This window comes from Electrophorus electricus, chromosome 1, assembly GCF_041902795.1.
Source record: "Electrophorus electricus isolate QZ-2024a chromosome 1, ASM4190279v1, whole genome shotgun sequence".
Lineage (NCBI taxonomy): Eukaryota > Metazoa > Chordata > Actinopteri > Gymnotiformes > Gymnotidae > Electrophorus > Electrophorus electricus.
Window position 1 is genome coordinate 26,217,509 of NC_137497.1, and position 22,425 is coordinate 26,239,933.

Sequence of the window (22,425 nt, forward strand, 5' to 3'; positions counted from 1 at the left end):
CCATCATTACAGCCATCATTTGAATTCAGGGAACAGAAACATATTAACTACATTAATATGTCCAAATGCCTCAATATTCACTAAGTGTAATGTAGAAACTGAAATTAGTTAAGGTCAAGGAGAACTGGGTTGAACAGCTCATAAAACTAAACAGAGATACAAACCTACTAAATGTAAGGTTAACTGCAAAGAAAATCAGTAGGAAAAGATTAATGGTTGCAGTCTGTGGTTTGATGAGTCACTCAGCCTTTTCCTTAAAGTGCAATATTATTAGGCAAGAGAGTATTTTGACAATATCATCATTTTATGCATATTTTCTAACTCCAGGCTGTATAAACTTGAATGCTTATTGGATTTAAGCATATCAGGTGAGGGAGGATGTGGCCTAAGGAGATCAACACGCTATATCAAGGTGTGCATAATTATGAGGCAGCTTCTTTTCTCAGGCAAAATGGGCCAAAAAAGAGATTTAACTGACTCTGATCCTGCACTCTTAAAATAACTAAGATATTGGGGTGTGACCACAGAACCATCAAATGCAAATAGTCAACAGGGTCACAAGAAACATGCTGAGCAAAAAAAAAAAAAAGATGCAAATTAACTGCCAAAGATCTGAGTAGAATCAAACGTGAAGTGACCAGGAGCCCGTTATCCTCCAGTGCTGTCATATTCCAGAACTGCAACCTACCTGGAACGCCCAGAAGTACTCAGAGGCATGGCCAAGGTAAGGTTGGCTGAAACCCGACCATCACTGAACAAGACACATAAGGTGAAATGTCAAGACTGGGCCAAGAAATATCTAAAGACAGATTTTTCAAAGATTTTATGGACTAATGAGACCAGAGTCACTTGATGGACCAGATGGATGGGCCCATGGCTGGGTCAGTATCAAGGAACAGAGCTCCATGTCGATTCAGACACCAGCAACGTGGAGGTGGGGTACGGCTATGGGCTGGAATTATTAAAGATGAGCTAGTTGGACCTTTTGGGGTTGAAGTTGGACTCAAAATCAACTCCCAAACCCATTGCTAGTTTTTAGACGACACTTTATTCAAGCAGTGTTACAGCAAAGTATGCATATTTCAAGAAGACCATGATCTTTATGCTCCATGGCATGCATTAAAGTAGTCCAATGTGTTGCTAGCCAGTAAAGGCCTTAAAGATGAAAGAATAATGACATGGTCTCCTTCCTCACCTGACCTAAACCATATTGAGAACTTGTGAGCACTTCTTAAACAGGAGATTTACAGTGAATGAAAATAGTACATGATCTCTGAACAGTGTATGGGAGGCTGTGGTTGCTGCTGCACAAAAAGCTGATTGGCAACAGATCAAGAAACTGAGAGACTCCATGAATGGAAGAAGAGGGGCCATATTGGTCACCTATAATGTGCTATATAATGTCAGAAATGTTTATTTGTAAATTTTGAGTTTGTTTATTATTCTCACTTTAACAGATGAAAATAAACAAATGAGATGGGAGAAAATTTAGATTTTCCATTTAGTTGCATAATAATTCTGCACACTAACGGTTGTTAAGTAATTATGCACACATATATATACTCCTAACAAAACCAAAATCTCACTTTTTCTTCTTGAGGTTTATTAACAGTTTGGATTGACAGAGAGCACTGTAGATGTTCAATAATAAAATGAATCCTCAAATACAACTTGCCTAAGACCTGTATGTGCTAATATTCCACACTGAAAATGATGTTCCTAACCTCGGCTTAGCTGTATTTGTACCCACTTTTTGACTCCAAAAAGTGTATCCAATTATTGTTTCACCTCATTTGAGTTGGCTTATCTTTTTTACACTTATTCTGATTGCCTTTGTTTTAAATGTTTCTCTTGTATATTTAAAAAATAAAATCATTTTATAAATCTAGCATCTTAATTTACACACAATTTCCTCATAACATTGTTTTGACAATAACAGAGCACTCCTTTTGTTAGTCTACTATAAGGCTAACCTGTAATCAAGTAGGCCTAAAATAATAAATTAAAAAATAATTAGAAAGAAAGCCAAAAATGTTATCACTCCCAAGAGCTGGTGCATTGACCTCTACTAAACAGAAGTTGGTGCTATTACAACTACCAGTCTTGTTGGAACCAGTGAACCTCACCCCTCTGTTCCAAAGTGTAGCTGCTCTCTTCCCATTCAAAAATAAATAAATAGAATTTTTTGAAATTATTATATAGCTCTTTTTACAACAGATGTTTTCACAAAGCAGCAATCAGTCATATTTATCATTCTGTAAATATGAGAACACAGAAAGGCACTGGCACAAATTTCAGCACAGAATTTGTTCTAAATGCGACTTTATGAGGCTTTTGTGCTTTCGATGAAAATTTGCCTATTTATGTATATGAATGAGAGGTTTAGATTATTTATGCTATGACTGCAAATATTAACCTTCAGGTTATTGACCTCTGGTCACATCTAACAAGTTTACTTCAAAAAATTGAATGTGACCTCACCAATGAGTTTTACAGACTGTTCACAGAGGTAAGGCAGAAAGAGGCGTAGTCTCAACAAAATAGATATATGTATCTGACATTTACACTATATCATATATCATACACTATATCAAATATCATACTGTCTGAAATTAGTGTTTAATTCTGTCATTTTTATATTTCATCTCTTTTCCCAATATTTAAAAGCATCTCCAACAGATACTGTCCCTTAAATGGATCAAGTGTTATCAAGCTTTTTATATAACTATCTTTTAATAATAAGCAGCCTTAAATAGGTTTGCAATATTTTTTTAGATATTTATATATTAAGTATTGTGATGCTAATGATACCAAGACATGCATAACGCATGCATCAGATTAACACACTGGGAAACTACCCATGAAGACAAACACAAGCTCATTTTCAAATTATGTGGCAGAAAACTGACTGATGGCCTTATCCATACAGCTCTAAATACTGCTGTAAGAAATGTATACAAAAAGAAAAAATGAAGCATTTTCTTGTGTTTCACCATAACTGTACAATTACAGACTGCAGCCCATATATTGTCATGCATTATTTGTAACACTCTCTATCACATTCCTCACTGGTCACTTTCTGACTACCAGGCTACTGCTGACAAGATTATTCTTAACACAGCATTAACACTGGCATAGCACCGGCATGGTTGGGGCTATTGAACTGGAACACTGGCACTGGCCGACGTAATCCTGTATGCACCATGCATACATTTTTATGGTCTTGTTCATTAACATTCTATGTTGAAAATAAGATTGTGACAACATCAGATAATGTCCTTGGAGTCTTTTAATTTAATAATGTGCTTGAGAATGAGATGCATTTTTTTTTGGCTCTGTCCACTATTTCTACTTACATATGAAATAAATATATTATGATGTAAATATATTCCAAGGCTGATGATTGGTGTTAACATCACTGACTACAGGTCATTCCACGATCAACATTTCTTGAGCTTAATCGCAACTGGCAATGTTGATGTTTATCTTACCTTGTGTTAACAAGCAAATACATAGCCTAAAAAATGAGCAAAAGAAAACAACTGAATATTTTTCAGGCTTTTGAAAATAGAGAGCAAACTACAATAAGTAGTGCAGATTCTGCCATGAGCAGCACAAGTATCATTTCACTTAAAGTTCCAACAGAAGCTAGCTACACATCCATGCTCTTACCCCAGCACAGGAACAGGGGCGAAGAGTTTTAACACATATTTAAGAGCTCTTGTTAACACCGAGGAAAAGCACTGTATTTAATTGTTTATAAAAGATAATTGAAACATCACTGCAGTGCCGAGTGGAAAAGGACATTAAGTACAGAGCTTGACTATTTCTTTGACTTCAGGTATTGGTCAACAGAGGACCATTTCTCCAGTTCAATGCTGAACTCCACGATTAGATGCTCCATTTTGGAAGGGATATTTTCATGATCTGGGCCCTCAGTTGCACTGTCCTTCTGCCCTTTGCCTTTTTCTGGTAAAAGAAGCAACAAAAGACTTGATTGTATAATTTAACAACAATAAAATGTTTCCAAATCCCCTATTAATTTCCAGAACAAATCTGTTGGGATTATTCAGATTTTTGAAAGATATTTGAAGATACAATTTGGCACAATAATCACAGGTTTCACTACACAGTAATGTAAAAATGGATGCAAGCACCTGTAATGTTCATTATCTCTGAGGTAGAGCATCCAAATGCCTGAATGTAGCTGTTTTAAAAGGGCAAATAGACCAGATTTTACTCAAAGGTTAAAAACAATTATAAGGTCCAAAGGGAGGAAATAAAACATTTGGGTCCAAATGTTCCAGACCCACTCAGGTGAGTGTCATCAGTGTAAAACAAAACCAAACACACACACATATATATATATATATATATATATATGTGTGTGTGTGTGTGTGTGTGTGTGTGTGTGTGTGTGTGTGTGTGTGTGTGTGTGTGTGTGTGTGTGTGTGTTATATTGAACTGCATAAAATTTCTGTGTTTTCACCAATGTTTCCATAACCCCTGTTAAAGACATCTCAGTCTATAACATCAAACAATCTCTGAGCTCCTTAACTGCAGATAGCTTTGATGACTGGGCAAGACAATGGAAATATTTGTTAATGATGTTTCTAACAAATACATTTATGCAAAAGACATGGAGGCACTGAATATGAAATATTTGCAATTTGTGAAATTGTGTATGTATGACAGTCTAAAACCTATCCCAGAATGTGATGTACATATTTTAGTTCGGCATTTAATACTATACAGATACATTTTACCGATTGTTGTATCAAATAATGGACCTTTTATGGATCAAAGATTTTCTCATAGATTGCATATAAAGTGAAAATATAAATAAAGCAATCTTCAATGGGCTAGTTTTAAGTATTGGCATAATCAAGATGGTGTATTTTTCCTATATTGCTTTCTATTTACAATAATAACACTGGACAACAATGATTTTTCTTTCTGCAAAAACACTTTATGTATTTTTGCATGACTAATCCAAATATATTTTCTAAATTTTTGTCATTCGTATTATTTTTTTTTTTGTTCTAGTATACTTGTATTTCATTATGTATAGTATGTAAATGTGCTCCCAAGGAAAGTGTATACCTCCTATGTTGGCAGACTACAGTTGGACACTGAAGGGGGATGTTCCTGAGGCCAAATAAGGGTAGAAATCATGCATTGTTCATTTTGAAAGTTTATTTGTACATATGGTAAGTGTAATAACAGCCTTATTTATGAATACATAATATAAATAACTTGAATGAGAGAAAAATTCTAAAAAAGACATTCTACTTCAGATTAAAAAGTACAGTAACAACTTTTCTTTGTGTTGATAGTGACAATATATAGTCACAAACTCACATTTGGCCCCTCTTAGCGTCCTTATTGCCATGGTTACCCTGTCTCATGTATTTGTTTTGGTTCCGTGTTTCATTTTCTCAGCCCTTCATTTGTAGCACCTGTGTCTTGTTAAATTCTTATTAGTATGTGTATTTAAACCCTGTCTTGGTCCCTGTTTGCTTTGCTGGTCATTGTGTTAAATCTTAGCCTCTACCTGTGATTCAGAACCTTCTTTTTATCGCCATTGTTAGTTATCTTTATTATCGATGCTTGTATCTTTGTTGTAGCCTGCTTCCTCTTTTTTCATTGTGCTTTTTGTTTCTTTTTGATTATCATGTATTCCCAGTCTCTCCACATTGGTTTGATGACCCTTGACTGTTCCAATGATTACAGTTCTGGATTTGCCCCTAATAAATCTCACTATTCTCTGTACATGCGTCCGTCTCCTAACTGTTCAATGTTACGCAAGCGACTTTTTTTTGTTTGTGAAACAAAAAAGTTACAATTTTGTTGCCTAATGTAATTTTATCAGAAACACATTTTTATCTATTAAAATATGCAGATGTCTCTGCCTTTGATGTTTAGTAAGCAGGAAACGCTTAATGACATTCAGTATTTGAAACATGTCACTACCCATTAGAATTGTCAGCTGAACACCCTGGACATGAATATAGGAAGGAAGATCTTTATAAATAGAAGACATATGGCTCATCACTCACCACTTGCAGTGATGGAGACTGATGAAATAATGACTAGGACCACATTGTCACATTTCTACAAAGGTTCTTGAGTGTTGAGGATCGTGATTTTTATATATAAAAGAAACCTGCATTGGGAACACGTTTTCAGAGAGCTAGATACATTTAAGTTGACCAAACAGAGCTGGCATATAAGATCCTCACTGAATGTATCTTGTGCTGTAACATTACTGTTTGGCTCAGAAACCTGAGCAGTAAAGGCAAAGGTGAATTAATGAGAATGATGGACATGGGGAGAAAACAGGAGAACCTGAAACAACCCCACAGAGTTGTACTGCTAGCTTCACTGTGCATGTTGTCTCTCAAACAGGGTAAAACATGTATCAAAATAAATGTGTGAATGATCTATATTCTACTTGTCATTTAACCTAAGCTATTTCAGTATGATTGTGTGTAGCTTTAATGCTTCTGATGTTTGCTAGTGAAATGAAAGTAACTGGGACTTTTACATGATTATATCATATATTTGCTATCGGAAATTTAAGATACTTTAAGATACTAAGAGACACATGGAATCTATGCCAAGTTATCACCTTTTGAAGAAGCTCTGTTCCTTTGACCGCTTGTATCTCCACTTGACTTTTCTTTCTTGTCCTCTTTCATATCTTCTTTGGGTTTATTGGTATATTCCTATAGAACAAATTGTTATAGACAAGGTAAGATGTGACATGAATGTGAGAAGCAGAGGCTGTCATGACTGTTCAGGTTGTTGCCTCCTCATGCTGGTATTCCTGGAATTCTGATTACTTGTCACACACCGCTGTGCATTACTAAGTGTGTTTAAATCCCTCTCATCTGTGTTTCTGCATGAAGGCTTGAAAGCATTAGTACTGTAATTCTGAGCAGTGGTTAAATTCTTATCTGTTTTCAGTTTCTCTCATCACTTGCTTATCAGATTTTGAATTTGGTTTCCATTGGTTTGCGATCTTCTCTGTCTTACGACCCAAGTGGTGGAACAAACGTTCACTGACTGTCTGTACAGCTGATACACTGGCTGTCTTCTAATGAAGACTGAAGATGTACTGCTTTATCGAATCTCTGAGCATTTAAATATGCACAAAAAAGCCAGATATTGATGCTAACCTAAATATGCTAACATGAGGGAATCCTTTTGATAGAGAATACAAAGCACATTTGCAAGTCATTGTGGTTAATCCAGAAAGATACTGGCAACCATCTCATGGGATTAGTTCTGATTATGATACAAGGTTATATAACAACCCAGGAATATTAGACTGCTCTTGAGAGCGTCCCATATTCCAAGAGCATCATGTAAGCACACTATATACACTGCTTACAAAAAGTCACCGGCCTTCATGAACACAAGGTTGAGGTGAAATTCACTTCCTGGTTTTCCCAGTCAACATATATAAACACCACCACAGCTTTATGTGACAATTCTGTCGTTTTTAGCAGGCATTTTTGAGCCAGTTCTTGGTGAAGCCCAGCTAGTCCACATTATAGCTGAGCTTAATTTCATGTACCTGAGCCAGATAACCAGGGTTCTATATCACTTGAGTACCTGGCTGAGATGCTAAAGCAGGGCTTCTATGCAGAGAAGCCTCCAGAAATCAGTGTTTGTAAACTTTAGTGTTTAGTAAATATTATACAGAATTTCTGGTCATTTTCGCACATTAAATGTACAAACAGCTGTGAACTTACTGCTTTCAAAGATTCTATCTCTCTGCTTAGGCTAAACATTTCCATGGAATCATGCAGCACATTTTCAAGAGTCTATCAGAAAGCGGCAACATTAAAGATGTCCAACTACTGTTTGTTATTGTATAAAATATGTAAACATATTTTGTTTGAAAATCTGTGATGACAACATGGAGGAAGTGGGATGGGAGTGTGTAAACTGGAGTTTCTTTATTCTCCATAAAGAACAAACATGAGCCAAACCAATAACCTGGGGCAATGCAAAACATAAAGAAAAGCACCATGCACCGAGAGTAAAGGTCAAGGCATGTAGACGCAACAGATTTTTGGAGCAAAGTGATTTAACACAGGGCACCAGTTACACAGAGAGCAATAAGTTTGAGCAGCATTAGACGAGGGCTCCTGTGGACTTAGATCAGAGGTAGAACCCAAAGAGGCAAACAAGGCACAGATGCAAGTGATCAGCAGTCAGGTGATTGGAAGTGGGGCTGGTTTGTGCGGGTGTGTAGAGAGATACCGCCTCAGGCCTACAACATTTATTAAGAACACCTGCAAGGAGCTGGAGGGATCTCTGAAAAATGTTAAAAAGATGGGCCTTCCAGTAAACTTCACTGCGTGGCTTTACAAGCACAGGATTTTTTTTCAAGGATACCGTGGCCAGTGCTCCTCTGTGAGTTCCTGATCGCCACCATCTCAGATCTGAAAATGAGAGCTGCCTTCTTGAGGAGAAGGCTTGGTCTGCCAAGGAGCTTGAGCAACATTGCCCTCTATGGAAGCACCAGAAAACTGGGGCTTCCATTGGCTGAAATCCATCGAGGAGTTTGAGGTCTTGCATGCAAAGGTCATAATCCTGATGTCAGAAGCAACAAAGAGTGTTATCAGGATGGAGCTTACCCTGCCTTTCCTTTGAGCAGAAAGGGAAAAATATATATCAAGGCGACGCACAGCTCATCTTGAACAAGCCTAAAGACATCTTAGTTTGTAAAACCATTTAGCCTTATTTCCACCATCCTCGCATCTTTTCCTTGTTTCCTTAGAGTGAGGACCTAAGAGGGGGGAGGACTAAGTTTTTTACAGAAGCTGACCTCTCGTGGCCAGAGGAGGTATGGCCCAGAGCCAATGTGCCAGAGATACTCTTTCTGTATATGCACACCAGCTGTGATTAAAATCACGCAGCATTGTTCACCAGGAGACATGAGTCTATGCAGGTCAGAGTAGTGGGTGCAAAGGAGAGTGGGTGTGTCAAAAGGTGGGCGTGTTGACAGGAAACGTGTCCTGAGAGAAGATGGAACCACTCACGTAACTTGTGATTTCTGGAAATATCCCATCTGACATCATTCTTACAAAAGAACCATTGAAGGCCCAGTCCTCTGCCCAGTGTTGTGCTAGTATGCAGCTAATGAACAGTTTACTCAAAGCAGCTTCTTACAATGACATATGTAATGCTGTATTTGATTTAAACATTAATATTATGAGACTGTCCTACAATTAGTACTGTACCAGTTCACTCAGGGAGTATCCATATGTGGCATATCATTTAAAAACACATAAACTACTAATTATACTTACCTGGTACTACTACAATTGCTGACATTTTAGTACATGCACTTTCTTTTTTTATTGTTATTATTGAGGTTCTGTTATTATTGAGGTACATAAAAAAGGATATATCAAATAACACTGAAACCATTTCATATACTCTTTATATAGTTGAAATGGTATAGAAACGGTATAGAAAATATACGTAGCTAACTAATCCAAATAGCTTACCAACAAAACTGTATCATGATAAATGTAGTAAGATTTCTGCAGATAAAGGATTATGTAAAGGGGCTTTCTGTTTGAACAACTTCCAGTAGTCCTTGGGACTGGGTTGTCCTACCTTTTCTGCGGTTACTGCAGTCTTGATGGTCTGTTCACTGAACAGCACCCCTAAGTCACATTCCACTTGAATTTTGTCCTTTCCTCCTACCAGATCTTTGAGTTCCACATGAATCACACCAAGGGTTCGTTTGACAGGTGCTTCTTGTATCAAGTTGAGGATGGATTCCCTTTTCTTCTTATCTTTTAATTTTTGACCCTGGTACAGAGTGTAGAGAAAATCATAAAGATGCACTTTTAAATATCAAACAAGCTACACATATTTTCTGAAAGTACATGACTTGCACTGAATTTGCAGAGAACTGCTCTTTATGGGTAAAATGTTGCTGGTTAGACACATACTTAGCAATACATTTGGTTGTAATGTGCATATCATGCATTTAAATATCATCAAATATCTTATAATGTTTTTACTGCTTAGTGTTATTAGTATAATCTGTCAGCAGTCTCTAAAAGCAAGATGCACATCAATTAATTGATATTCAGAAATTGTTTCCTAATAGCATTGCCCCTTATAAATTATTCAGAACTTTATTTTTTAAGGCAAAGTTGCCAAAGGGTTTCTCTAGTTCAAGACAATGGCTTCAGAGATTCTGAGTTCCAACTTTATACATTAAGCACCTCAAAATATTTAAGAGAAGCAACACCCTCTCCTGGACAAAAATACAGTTGGAACTTCAAGTCAAGACTATCTTATTCTGGCAAGAGCTTAGGGGCATATTTACTTTAAAAAGATTAAAATCATAAAACAATCATAATTAGTGAGGCTGTGTTTGTGTGTTGTTTTCTCTTAGAGGTTGATTTCATATATTACATAAAAAATAGCTTCAAGGTTTGCTTTTATCTGAAGAATTATCTACAAATATTTGATGTTAACATTAATGAGGGTGCCACTACTGTAATAAGTGTCCAACCTCAAGGCCTAATGTATAGAAACCGTCCTCTACCTCTGTTCTTTTCTTATCTGTTGATGTTTTGGCTCCAGTACCTTCTGCAGAAGGTGCAGGCCATGATAGAATCTGTAGACAAAATAAGATACCTGATGTTGCCAAATAAAAGACACATAAATATAACCTTAGTTAAAGCTTTTCATCCTATTCTGAACTTACAATTTGAGACCCATTCCTGGCTCACAAACTGTACAAGCCTAATTTGTAAAGTAAAAATTGTACAAGCCTAATTTGTGTTGATATTATACCTTTTCCTCTTCCACAGTTAGCCAAAGACCTCTGAGAAAGAAGTTCTTGAGAGTGACAAGGTTGCTGATACGATGTGTACTGGAATAGTTAAACTCAATAACCTCAGCCCATCCTTGCTTTGGAGTACTGTTCATCACTAATGGAATGCCAAGGTCTTAGGGACAGAAAGAGAGAGAGAGAAACTAAATAAGAGTTTCTGTGTAACATCATAAATGTCAGTCGGGTGGTGGCCAGTGGCCAGGTGATGTGCACTTTGGGCATTTCTCAAAATCAGCACACCTAAAGTAAATACATTTTAATAAAAAATAAAAGAAAAAGAAAAAAACAAAGAGAGAAGGAAAACACTCAAAAGCTTTAGACCAAGTTATACAATTCTGCTGGTGTGTGCAAGGACACTCCATTTCTTTGCATGAATCAAGTATTTTCAATGCTTGATTCATGTCTGATTCATGTTCTAATTTTGATTCATACCCTCTTCTCCAACACATTTTGTTAAATATGTATTATAACATTAAAAGAATGGTGCTATATGTTTGTCATACTAGCGTGTTTTGACAAATATTAATGAAAGCTTAAGAAACAAACAGTAGTAAGCTGAGCTAATCATGCTTAATACTTGTGATGTATATTCATGTTATGCACAGACACCTGTTTTCCATATAACAAAGTGTGAGTTAAAAATGAGGGTGACATAAAGGTTTCCCATTCAGTAGTGAACCTTGATTTTGGTCTTCTCCACTTGTTTTGAAGAGATCCAGTTTTGGATTCTGAGGGATATTGGCCAAAGTATGACCCTCCATTTTAATCTGTAAGAAATGTGAGATGTGAAAAATGTGAGAAACACAATATACTTGTATGTGTAGTTATTTAGGCACACATTACCAGTTACTTGAATTTATAGTCAAGTCTCTGTAACTGAGTTAAGTTAAATGTGTCTGTTTGACTTGACAGCAAGTGTACTGAAGCTCACAAGCTTACAGCTGGTCAAAATAAGATGCCATTCTGACTGAAAACAATGTGAAAATACGTGTGACATACATTTTTTTGGTATTGAAGTCGATCAAGAAATTCATAGGAGACAGAATAGCTGTGACTGATGAGGGGGAATTCAGGTATGCCATCATTTAGCAGCAGAGCAGGAATGCCACGTATCTTTTTAACACTCACGATGACATCAGCGTCTGTACAAACCTTGCCTTCAAATGCAACAGAGTTTATTCAGCGGTAGTGCAGAAAACTAGTAAACAAACTTGTTGTACACAAAGTGTTCCAATAATAATTTGCACTAAATTTAACCATTATTTATTACAACTCTGTTAACAAGATACCTTTACTTATTTTTTTCGTTGGTTTTGTTTTCCAGATTTCTCCACAGCTTAAAGAGACAAAGACTAGCTTATTACAAGAGATAATGGGGAAAAACTACAATGACCAGAGTTGTCAGTAACAATATAGACAAGGGTTACAGTTGCGGTAATTATGAGCGACACTGAAAACTTTTGTGTTAGATTTTGTTTGAAAATATTTTAATGTCATTTGTGCTACGCTGCGATGATTACTAAACTTGTGATAACATTCGGGGATCACCCGACATCCATGATTCTGACTTTATTACTCACATTCCATACTTCTGGTAATTTTGACTTTTTTCTTAATCACTGCATAACGGAGATTTCTTTTTTCAGTTTTACAATTATTGGATGGTGTGGTTCCCAAGTAGCATAACCGATGTGAACGGAAGTGTTAGTGTAGTGTTTATTCATTTTAAAAATTATGAAAATAATAATTAAGAAAACACAAGGAACAATTTTTTTTGGAGAAACATGTCAGCATATAAATGTGCATAAGCATGCCTTTGAGTGTGCATAGTTAGATCCAAGTGTTTTATTTGTTTTGTTGTCTCTTTTACTTTGTGCTTGTATTAATGCCCTCATCACACTCTGTCTCAGTTACCTATATTTTTAAGTAGCTGTTTGTTGTTGTTGTTGTTGTTGTTGTTGTTGTTACTGCTGTTGTTTGTTACTGAAAGAGACAAGTGTTTGTCGTTTGGCCAGCGATTAATTAGTTCCAGAATCTTTAACAAAGATAGGCACAGAATGCAGAGCCTTCTGGTAAGGATGCACCGTCATCCAAGGAGATTGTGGATAAAGGCAGCTCTTTGACTGAGCCATCTTTTGAATTTGGGGAATTCACTGACCGAGAGTAAGGCACAGCTTTCCTCATAGCTGTAATTCTTGTAGATTATAATTATTTTAGGGAATTGTAGCCTGCCTTTGTTTTGTGGCGTAATCAGTCCCCATGAATTCCCTTCCTCTGTTGTTTTAATAATTGATTTAAAATTTGTGAGGGTTGGCACCAGGCCGAGGCCCCTCCGGCCACCAGAGGGAGGCCTCGAGTCAACCACGCCACTAATCAGGCTTAACAACCAACAGACCTTATATAAGCCCAGTGAACCAGCCAGTCAATGCTGGGTCTTTGCCAAAGTTATGAGCCAAGCGGCTAGCTGGTAGTTCAAGGTATCGAGGTCTGTGAGCTATCGTGCTACACCTCACTTCTGTGCTGTGAGGGTGTTCATGTTTTCACACGTCCCCTCCTCTCGAGTCTGTCTCTCTCCGGAGGCCTCCCTTAGCCATTCAAGTTCCTCCCTGTTTTCTGGTTTTGTTTGGGAAGTTTTAGTTTGAGTTTTCCCCAGTACATCGGGGTTGCCATTTCTTTCCCTGGCGTCGTTTGTTCTCCCTTTTTTCCACGCTCGGCGTGGTGTTTAGTTTTTCCTTTTTGTTTTACCTGACCCAAGCTCTAACTGTTCGGCACACGGGCCCACCATTGTTAGAGCGTGGTTGCTCACCCAGCTGACCTGGGTTTGAGACCACCTTACAAAATTTATTTTCTTAATCCTGCTCAGTTCACCAAAGCCTTGTTTGGTTTGTTTTTGTTAAAGCTCTGTCTTAGAAAATTACATATCTATGGTCCTTATTCACCTTTCCCTCCTTCATTCTACTATTTAATGCATTTCTTACTGTTAATCAATCAATAAACATTATTTTACTTGTAAAGGTTGTGCTTCATGGGTGGTGTTCCAATTTTTGTAGATGATTAATAACTGTATTGCACAGGCTGTACATTTGAGCTGTGATTATGGCTGTGACTGTGTTGTGGCTTTTAGTGAAACTTGAATTAAATTAAAATGTAATTAAAATTTGACCAGACCCAGGGAGGTGTCCTGATGATTCTAACATAGTTTAGCAAGTGCAAATTCATATCAAATGATTCATACTGCTCCAGTGGCACAACCCCCCCCCCCCACACACACACAACTCAAGTGTTACCTTTGAGTTGTGCAAGGCCATTGACACGATGGCGGGTCTCTGGTGTCACTTGAGTTCCATCCAGATAGAGCAAGCGGAACAGGCTGTCCAGTGCAAAGCCCGGGTACAGTGGTGTTAGTGTCAGAGGGTTGCCCTCTAGAATTAAACTTCGTAGACAGGGCAATGTTGACAGAGTCTCCACCAGCGCATACAGCTCTGTAAAGCCAGACCAACTCAGATCTAGAGACACCAGCTTGGGCCTTTAGGGAGCAAAAGAACATAATTTAATTGTGCAAACTGGGTTACTGCAGTGAATGTGGTGTATCATTTTAGATTAATGTGACACAATAAAACAGGGAATCTGACAGTTTACAAAACAGAAGAAAAAATTAGTGATAAGTTACAGGTGCAAGGAGAACAAAAAAAAAAAGTTGTGTATTTTATTTAAGCGGACCCAGGGGTAGAATTTGAAATACCAAACAAACAAACAAACAAATAAACAAACAGTAACAATAATGCAGTTGTGTAATAATCATGATTCATTGATTTATATTAAATAATATGAACATATGGATAATATCTTGGACATATAAAATGATTGCATGATCAAATTGGATAAAAGGAAGAAGGAACACTCTTGAGCCAGCTTCTTATCTAATCACTGATCCCTGCACGAGTTGGATCAGGTGTGATGGGGCAAGTGATATTTGAAGCTGTGTCAGACAGTGGGGACTCCCAATAGTTTAGAATTCACCTGTTCACTCACTTTACAATGGTACAAATCCTCTAATTTGTTTTAATTTTCCTCCAAGTTCTTTCTCCTAATTTCTCTTTGTGTCCTTCAGTTTTGCTCTGTATGTTGCAAGTTGGTTTTGATGCAAATTGGATTTTCTAATAATGAAATAAAGCAGCCTCAAATGCATGTGTGATGCATCCATTTAATGTGCATCTATTATAGGTTCCTTAAAAAAGGTCTCTTGTGAAAACTGTGCTTTTACCAAAGATTAGCAGTAAAGTACTGGATGTCTTCTGGAGAGCCGAGGCAGTTGTGTCCTAGGCCTAGATGCTGGAGAGGAGGAGGAGGATGGGTGTTCACACTCTTGAGACAGGAAATCTGATTGCCATAAAGTTCCAGAACCTTTTAATGTATCAGAAAGGAAAGATCATCAAATGATCGTTTGTCAGCCAACCCAAGCCATATAAAAGATTGTGATTACATTCAAGTGTGTGATTTCATTCAAATATGTTTTCAAGTATTTCTGTGCTATTCTGTACTTATTAATGCATGCTGCAAAAAAGATGTGAATAATGCCCCAGTTTCTCACAAACCTAAAGCATACACCTAATGCACTAAGTAATCACATCCATGACAAGGTCAAAAAGAATACTATTCCATTTAACTGAAATAGTTTTAAACTCAGAATAAGTTCTAAGACATTTCTCCTGTACAGTTTGTTGTACTAAACAGGTTAAACTGTGAGGATAGCAGGAAGGGTTGCAGGTACTCAGAACAACTTTTAAAGGTCAAAAGTGATGGTCCTTTTCTCTTGGAAAGAAGATGGTTTCTCCATTTCTCTTAATAGCGGAGACGCACCTGTGCACTCATGCTTGGATTCTCTTCCCTCTCAGTTCATCTGACTGTCCCTAGACGTTAGAAGGCAAGCATATTTCTTCTTTGTGTAACACTAGTGTTTTCTTTAAGTGGCTTCATTTAATGCTGGATTGTTAATTTCTCTCACTCTCGTGGTGAACATCTCTGTGTGTGTCTGTATCATCAGCACAAGGTGCATGTGGTGGTGGCCTTGTGCCTTTCAGAAAACTACAGACTAGTCAGGGCACATTGAGAGACGAGATGCCCACTGCCGCATGCAGAAATTGAATCCATCTAGACTTTAACTGTGGATGGTGATCTACCTTCATCAAGAAGGCTTTGGAGAAACCATAATACCACATGGTGAAAATCATGGTGTCTTAGTGACACCTCTGAAATCTCTCACCAGGTAGAGAACAGTTTCCATTGGTTAGCATACAGATGACTTTTAGATGGAGTTCTTGCATTCTCCAAGGTATTTCTTAGTGTAATATCATAATATGCTAAAATGTCACTGTGCACAGAGGCTACACCCACAAATGAAGGTGCTCTGGATGAGTGTGCCACACCCCCATTTGAAATAATAGATCTGATCTCTGTGGCAAAGGCCAAAAAGTAGCAGTGAAGCAGAGAGAAAAATGGTCTGGCTGGCTATTATGGAGCCACAAAGAGAACTTCATGGGTGCGCTAGTAAATTTGGAGTACAGCTTCCAACAAAGGAGGATTTGGGAGAAAATCATAGAACAGGTAATTGGGCCAATCTTGCGCCAGTGCATCCAGACCCACTACCCCTTCTTCATCTGTGGGAATCGACTACTGTAACAGTGTGTGGTGTCTTTGCTGGCAATTCCGCATAGTGACACTATATCTGGGTTCGACTGCCTCTTCACAAAATTTTAAGACAGCATTCTAAGTATATTCAAGGGCTGCCACCAGGGATTTAGTGCTCCATGAAAAGATATCATATTGGGCCCAATTAAAAAATGTATCTAATGGAATAATCTTTTTATGGGGCCCCTGTTTGTTACAGGCCCTTACAATTGACCTATTTTCCCCATAACAGCACGCTTGTGTATATCTTTGATCAGTAAATCAGTCCCATAAAGGAATGCAACAATAAGCTTATTCTTAAAGTATTATTCTATATGAGGGGATTGGTTATGATGGTCATGTATACAAAATTTGTTTTTAATCATTTTAATTATGTCAAAGGACAACATAAAGTTTTCGGTACATCCATTGTCTGTTTGCAAAATTTGCATTAAAGTTAGCCCAGTCACACGGCCAGCAAGTAAACTAATTTTGTTTTGTCAAGCAGAGTATATGTGTGCCAGCCATGTGAAGTTGTTTTTAATAATTTATGTCATTTAGAATGCTTAATCAGTCTTATCTGTCTACCTAGCTATCTGTATACTTAGCAGTCTTTACAAATGTGAATGATTTCCATTCTTTCAGGAACCAAATTTGCAATGATAAACTTCATATAGGGCAGGAATGATTGATGACTTTTGATTACTTGCTTTGTAGCTACAGTGTCTATAAGGTTTCACCAACATTACAACATACCAACCAACATTAATGCTAAGGAAATAGCATCGACAACAATGTAATTTAACTAAATCATAACTGCAGGGGTGCATGTCAACCTGGAAAACCTAGCCATGCACCTAGCCACACTCTCTCGCTCTCTTTCTATGGCCAGTGGCAGTCACACCACCCTTCAGTATGCTCTTCATTCTTTTGGATATAGGTTAGGGTTAGGGTTCGACAAGAGGCATGAAACTCAATTGAGGCATTGAAAGCTGACACCAGAACAGAGACACCTGGGGGTTTGCAACAATTATGAAGGTTCACAACTGCATAGCACTGTATACTACACTCCATTCATATTCATTAATGATGTATAGTCATTAAAGTGCTGTAATAATTCTTTTTTTTGTTTGTTTCCTTTTTTTGTGTGTGAAAATGCAGTAGAGTAAAATATTGCAAACTAATAAAACACTACTGGAAGGCAACATGTTCTGAAATGTTTGAACATTTCTTTCATATTATTGCTTCCATATTTTACACATTTTCAATTTTCCATTACAACACTGTGTGGGGATTTGACACCCTCTTATAGCTTGCAAGATTGAGGTCAGTGGAAATCTTCCAAAACAATTTAATCACCATCCAGCATTTCAATTATGTAAGAAGCTTTGGATATCACTAGTCATATCTGAATAGTAAATTTGATATAAGCTTCAATACACTGTGTTGAAACAGTGTGCTTCACTATAATAAAATGAGCTGTGATACCTTGGTAACAGACATTCAACTGGAATACTCATCCACAATCAAATTTTGTCAACATTCCCTTGGATTACCATGGAAATCCATAGTGATACTGCTATATCTATGAATGGTGCATAGGTGTACCACACCAGCTAAAACCTGAGATGCAGACTGTGCAACGGAATCCTGAGAATAGCAGTCTGCTGTTTAGCCTGTCACTTGGTCCCCTGTTGGTACCCATTCCCCAGTGCCTGGTCCAATGCCCGGTTTTGTCTGTTTTCTAGTCCCCTGTTTTCTCCTCTGCCTAGGGTCCTGTCACAGCTTTGTCAGGGCCTTCCTTTTCACACCTTGGGAGCTGTGCATTGGGGGGGGGGGGTTCTTTATAATTTCTTTTCCACGTTGTCTGCCCCTCTCTAATCGTTCACCTCAACCATGTGCTTTTGTTTTGTTTCCTTGCTCTTGCGTATCTCAATCTTATTTCATCCCACACCACTGCAACGTTCTTTTCTGTTTTTGTTTCTGTACTGCTCTATATCTCCGCCCAATTGTCCTGCCCCACACTTGTGACTTGTTCTCTTCCCCTCAATGATCCCCTCAAAGGGGATGGGTAGAATGAGGATTTTGAGGCATGCATTTGAAGCCAAAATCACTTTTGTAGGCTACTTTGTGTTTTTAGTGAAGGTCAGGGGAAATGTACTGGATTAAAAGCATCCACTGGTTTTTCAAAGGGTGTTGAGCTGAAAATGAAAGTCCCTAAAAACATTACTTGCACAAAATCTATTTCAACAAGGACAGATAGTATTATCAATGCAAAGCACAACTGTGACACCATCATCTTGTGAAGAATTTATTGCTTTCTAACCATGAGTGAGTATGTGAGTGAGTTAAAACCCAGTTTCATGAGGTGCTTTGCATCTAAAAAGTACTCATTTGTTACTACACAACTCACTGTACAAAGAAAGATACAATATGCACAGGGAACTCACCCATTTAACAATGGAAGAATATAATTGAGGATATTAAAGGTGCTGTGGTGTAAGGTGGGAGCAAGAACTAATACATTGGCACTGTTACTGTAAGAGTACAAGCCCTTACCCGTAGTTTCTTCGGGAGGTTCTCTGAAGGAAGTTCAGTAATGTTGTTAGCACTCAGCACCAGCTCTTCCAGACTGTCAAACAGCAACATTCTCTTATCAATGATTGTAACCTAAAACACATCAGTGAGTAGCTTCATGAATGACACAATTAAAACAATCACAGCCACAGCCATTTTTAGATTGCATTTGCAGCATAACTAACAGTTGAAACTGGAGTGAATAAAATTCGAATGCACATAGTTAGCAACAGCATGCACTCACATGCATGTACACACATATTTTATCAGGATTGAACACACACAAATACATTAAGTGAAAACTGATGAAAGCAAAACTGTATGCTTATCTCAACTTCAAATTTGAGGGCATAGAGCACGTAGCAGAGGTGACAAATGTAACTGGCAATAAAGGAAATATTCTATAGAAAGCAAACAAAAGGAGATGGAAAGTACTCCTTCACCCTCTGTGGGTGTGAAGTTTCCCCTTTAATCTTTGGCTTCAATCTTTAATCTACCTACTTCAGCAGCAAGATGAAAGATATGCTTTTAAGTTCCACCTCTGCTCCTTCACTTATCTTCTCTATACGCATGCAGCAAAAACACAGGTGGATCTCAGTTTTGTCTCTTCAGTTACCTCAGAACCCATGGCAAAGACCTACCAAGACACATTTGACTGCTTGTCATCACCGTGATAAATTCTTCAGTTATAATATATTTAGTTATATTTGTTTAGATAAGTATATCTTTATGCAATTAAAAAAATCCTGGTTAAAGTCTAACTAACCATTTCCTGTTGATCTGTTTTTAAAGTACCCCAAGTAAAAGCTCCAAAATCCCCATGCTCCAAAAATCATCATTTAATGTAACAGATTATCTAGACTCAAGGGTCTGTATCCTAGACCATTTCCTGTATAAGGGCAATCAGTAAGACGCCAATGTTCTCTATGGACCACACTGGTAGATGCTGGGTGCATCTTCAAATAGAGAAACCTTCAATCCATGTTTACAGTCACACTTGATGTCAAAATGCACAGGAAACTACAAGTATAAATCAAAGGCCTGGCAGCAACTGACATGACAGGGACAGTAACATAACAGTATACCATCAGGCCCACAACTATGACCTATTCCAGAAGATGACACAGACAGCAGACCCCATTCACCATCCACCACATCCATGTCCATCTGTATGTCTGCACCTTCTTAATAAATCTGGACACAATAAAATTGCCCCAAAAAGTGATTTAATTCTAAATGTCACCTGTGTTCTATTATTGGAATATGACATGTTGCCAAGGGACAAAATTAAATCATGCCAATAAAGTAACATTTTACATTGTTAAAAATTATTTTGCATTAAAGAATTTAATGTGATGCCCTGCTCATGAGATGCTCAGCACATCTGACAAATTCTAAAGTCATTTCCGTCAACCATTTTCAGTAAAGTTAGCCTGTCTGCTTCAGTGCACGTAACTTATATTTTCTTATCTTTGATATGCCACTATGAAGTAGCTTTTGGTACAAAAAAGTAAAATTACAATATACCTTTTTGTCCACAACACGTAGAGTTGTGAAGAATGAATATATGAAGTTACTGTTCAGGTAGTTTTGTGTCTTCACTGCCAATTCTTTCAGCACTGACACCTGAGGACTCCAGCTGCCTTCTTCTCGCCATGGTGACAGTGGGGTTTGTAGGAGCTCTAGCCGATTACTTATCTCCTCCTCGGGAACAAGTCCTCCAATCTCACTACTGAGGTCATCAGATTCTCCAAAATGTGGTTTATACTGCTAAATCAAAATTTGGTTTTCCTGTTTTCAGGCTTGTCTTACCAATTTTACAATTGGTGGTATCCTGTATTGGCTACATTGACTGAAATAAAGCATCTAGGCTACTTCAAAGCCAAAGAAATAAAACCTATAAATACTGACTGTTTCTTTGACTACAGCACAATGCAAATCTAAATCTATATTCTGTTATTAGGGATTCCTGCACTCACCCAGCCTCCTTGGCCACAGGGATAATTTTCCAAACACAGGCTGTGAACAAGCTTGGCAATAGCCGATGTGAGTGTTTGATGGGCCATTAGGATAGGGACAGAAAATGCTCCCAAACCCATTAAAGGGATTTGTTTATTAAACGATCATGTCTTTTCTTCTTTACAGTATAAAACTTTACAGTATACAGTCTAGATTTTCTCTCTGTTGTGTTTTGTATGGTTGCCTGGCAACAAAAAACAGAGCAGTCATTGGCACTGTTGTGGCATGAACAAATGATTAATGCAGCAGGTATTAAAGTCATACTAGTTATTTCTCTTTACTTTGAAAATATGTTGGAAATTCTTTAAACTTTAACAGACATAATTAGCATGGAGAAGTAAAAAGACACAGGAACTAAAAAAAATCTTACCCCCCCCCCCCCAAAAAAAAGAAAAAAAAACTAACAAACAAAAAAACAAAGGAATTTAAAAACCATTATAATGTGTTATTTTGGAACTGTCACACAGTTCCATGCAAAATTAAGGACATCATAATTTATCCATGAATATATCAGTTAAACTACCCTATATATTTCTGAAAAACCTTACATGACTACAATTTCATTTTTGGAACCTTTAAGATTATCTTGTTAATCTGCTGTCTTCCTAAATGTGATTCAAAATAATTTCTGAGTCAGTAAATTCAAAGCATTTCCTTCCATGACAGTACTCTCATAAATCATCCAGAGGAATAGCATAATCTCTGATACTGATGACACAATTCCCCCAGCCCAGGTTATGTGAATATAAATAAGAAGGATGCTTAAAAGGATGCTTATATTACAAGAGGACACATCAAAGACAATTCTGCAATATGGTTCACACACAAGGTAGTTAAATACTATATATATATATATATATATATATATATATATATATATATATATATATATATATATATATATATATATATATATATATATAGATATATATATATAAATCTATATATATATATATATATATATATATAGATATATATATATAAATCGTGAATGCTTAACTAAATTGAAATATTTATAAATTGTTTATATTTCCTTTTTATATACCCATTTCATTTAATAATATTGCAGGTAATACTGTCATACAATTAAACAGTTATTAGCTACTTTATGTTGTTCTCATAATATTACTCCATATTGATTTCTAAATATAAGAGGGAACAAAACTATGGTTACACTTTCCATTAACTAAGTTTTGTATTAATTGTAACCTCAATCGGCCACATCATATATATATATATATATATATATATATATATATATATATATATATATATATATATATATA

At 37.0% G+C, this 22,425-nt stretch overlaps 1 protein-coding gene across 6 annotated transcripts; it reads right to left on the reverse strand.

The window, feature by feature from the left end:
* Nucleotides 1-3,112: 3,112 nt before the first annotated feature.
* LOC113576924 (leucine-rich repeat-containing protein 43) lies at nucleotides 3,113-21,306 on the reverse strand. 6 transcript variants are annotated; one of them, XM_081713575.1, is made up of 13 exons: nucleotides 21,100-21,306; nucleotides 20,648-20,890; nucleotides 19,103-19,213; nucleotides 15,141-15,280; nucleotides 14,164-14,402; nucleotides 11,876-12,033; nucleotides 11,556-11,643; nucleotides 10,837-10,991; nucleotides 10,553-10,657; nucleotides 9,640-9,837; nucleotides 6,632-6,728; nucleotides 4,158-4,207; nucleotides 3,839-3,969 (listed from the first exon to the last, which is right to left on the reverse strand). In XM_081713575.1, the coding sequence occupies exons 1-12, from the start codon at nucleotides 21,217-21,219 to the stop codon at nucleotides 4,170-4,172; spliced, it is 1,692 nt and encodes a 563-aa protein (XP_081569701.1). In that variant the 5' UTR covers nucleotides 21,220-21,306; the 3' UTR covers nucleotides 3,839-3,969; nucleotides 4,158-4,169. The 6 variants fall into 6 exon arrangements, with proteins under 6 accessions (XP_081569685.1, XP_081569710.1, XP_081569690.1 ...); XM_081713559.1 differs by lacking the exon at nucleotides 4,158-4,207 and having other exon boundaries at nucleotides 3,113-3,969; XM_081713564.1 differs by lacking the exon at nucleotides 4,158-4,207 and having other exon boundaries at nucleotides 3,114-3,969; nucleotides 20,648-20,887.
* Between the last annotated feature and the right edge of the window lie 1,119 nt (nucleotides 21,307-22,425).

Excerpts from the sequence above, each read along its gene's own strand:
- LOC113576924 (XM_081713559.1), bottom strand. The coding sequence starts at position 21,219 with ATGGGTTTGGGAGCATTTTCTGTCCCTATCCTAATGGCCCATCAAACA. Across the intron at positions 19,214-20,647 it reads TACGTGTTGTGGACAAAAAG|GTTACAATCATTGATAAGAG; the intron begins GTATATTGTAAT and ends GATGTGTTTTAG. Across the intron at positions 6,729-9,639 it reads CTGCAGTAACCGCAGAAAAG|GAATATACCAATAAACCCAA; the intron begins GTAGGACAACCC and ends TTTGTTCTATAG.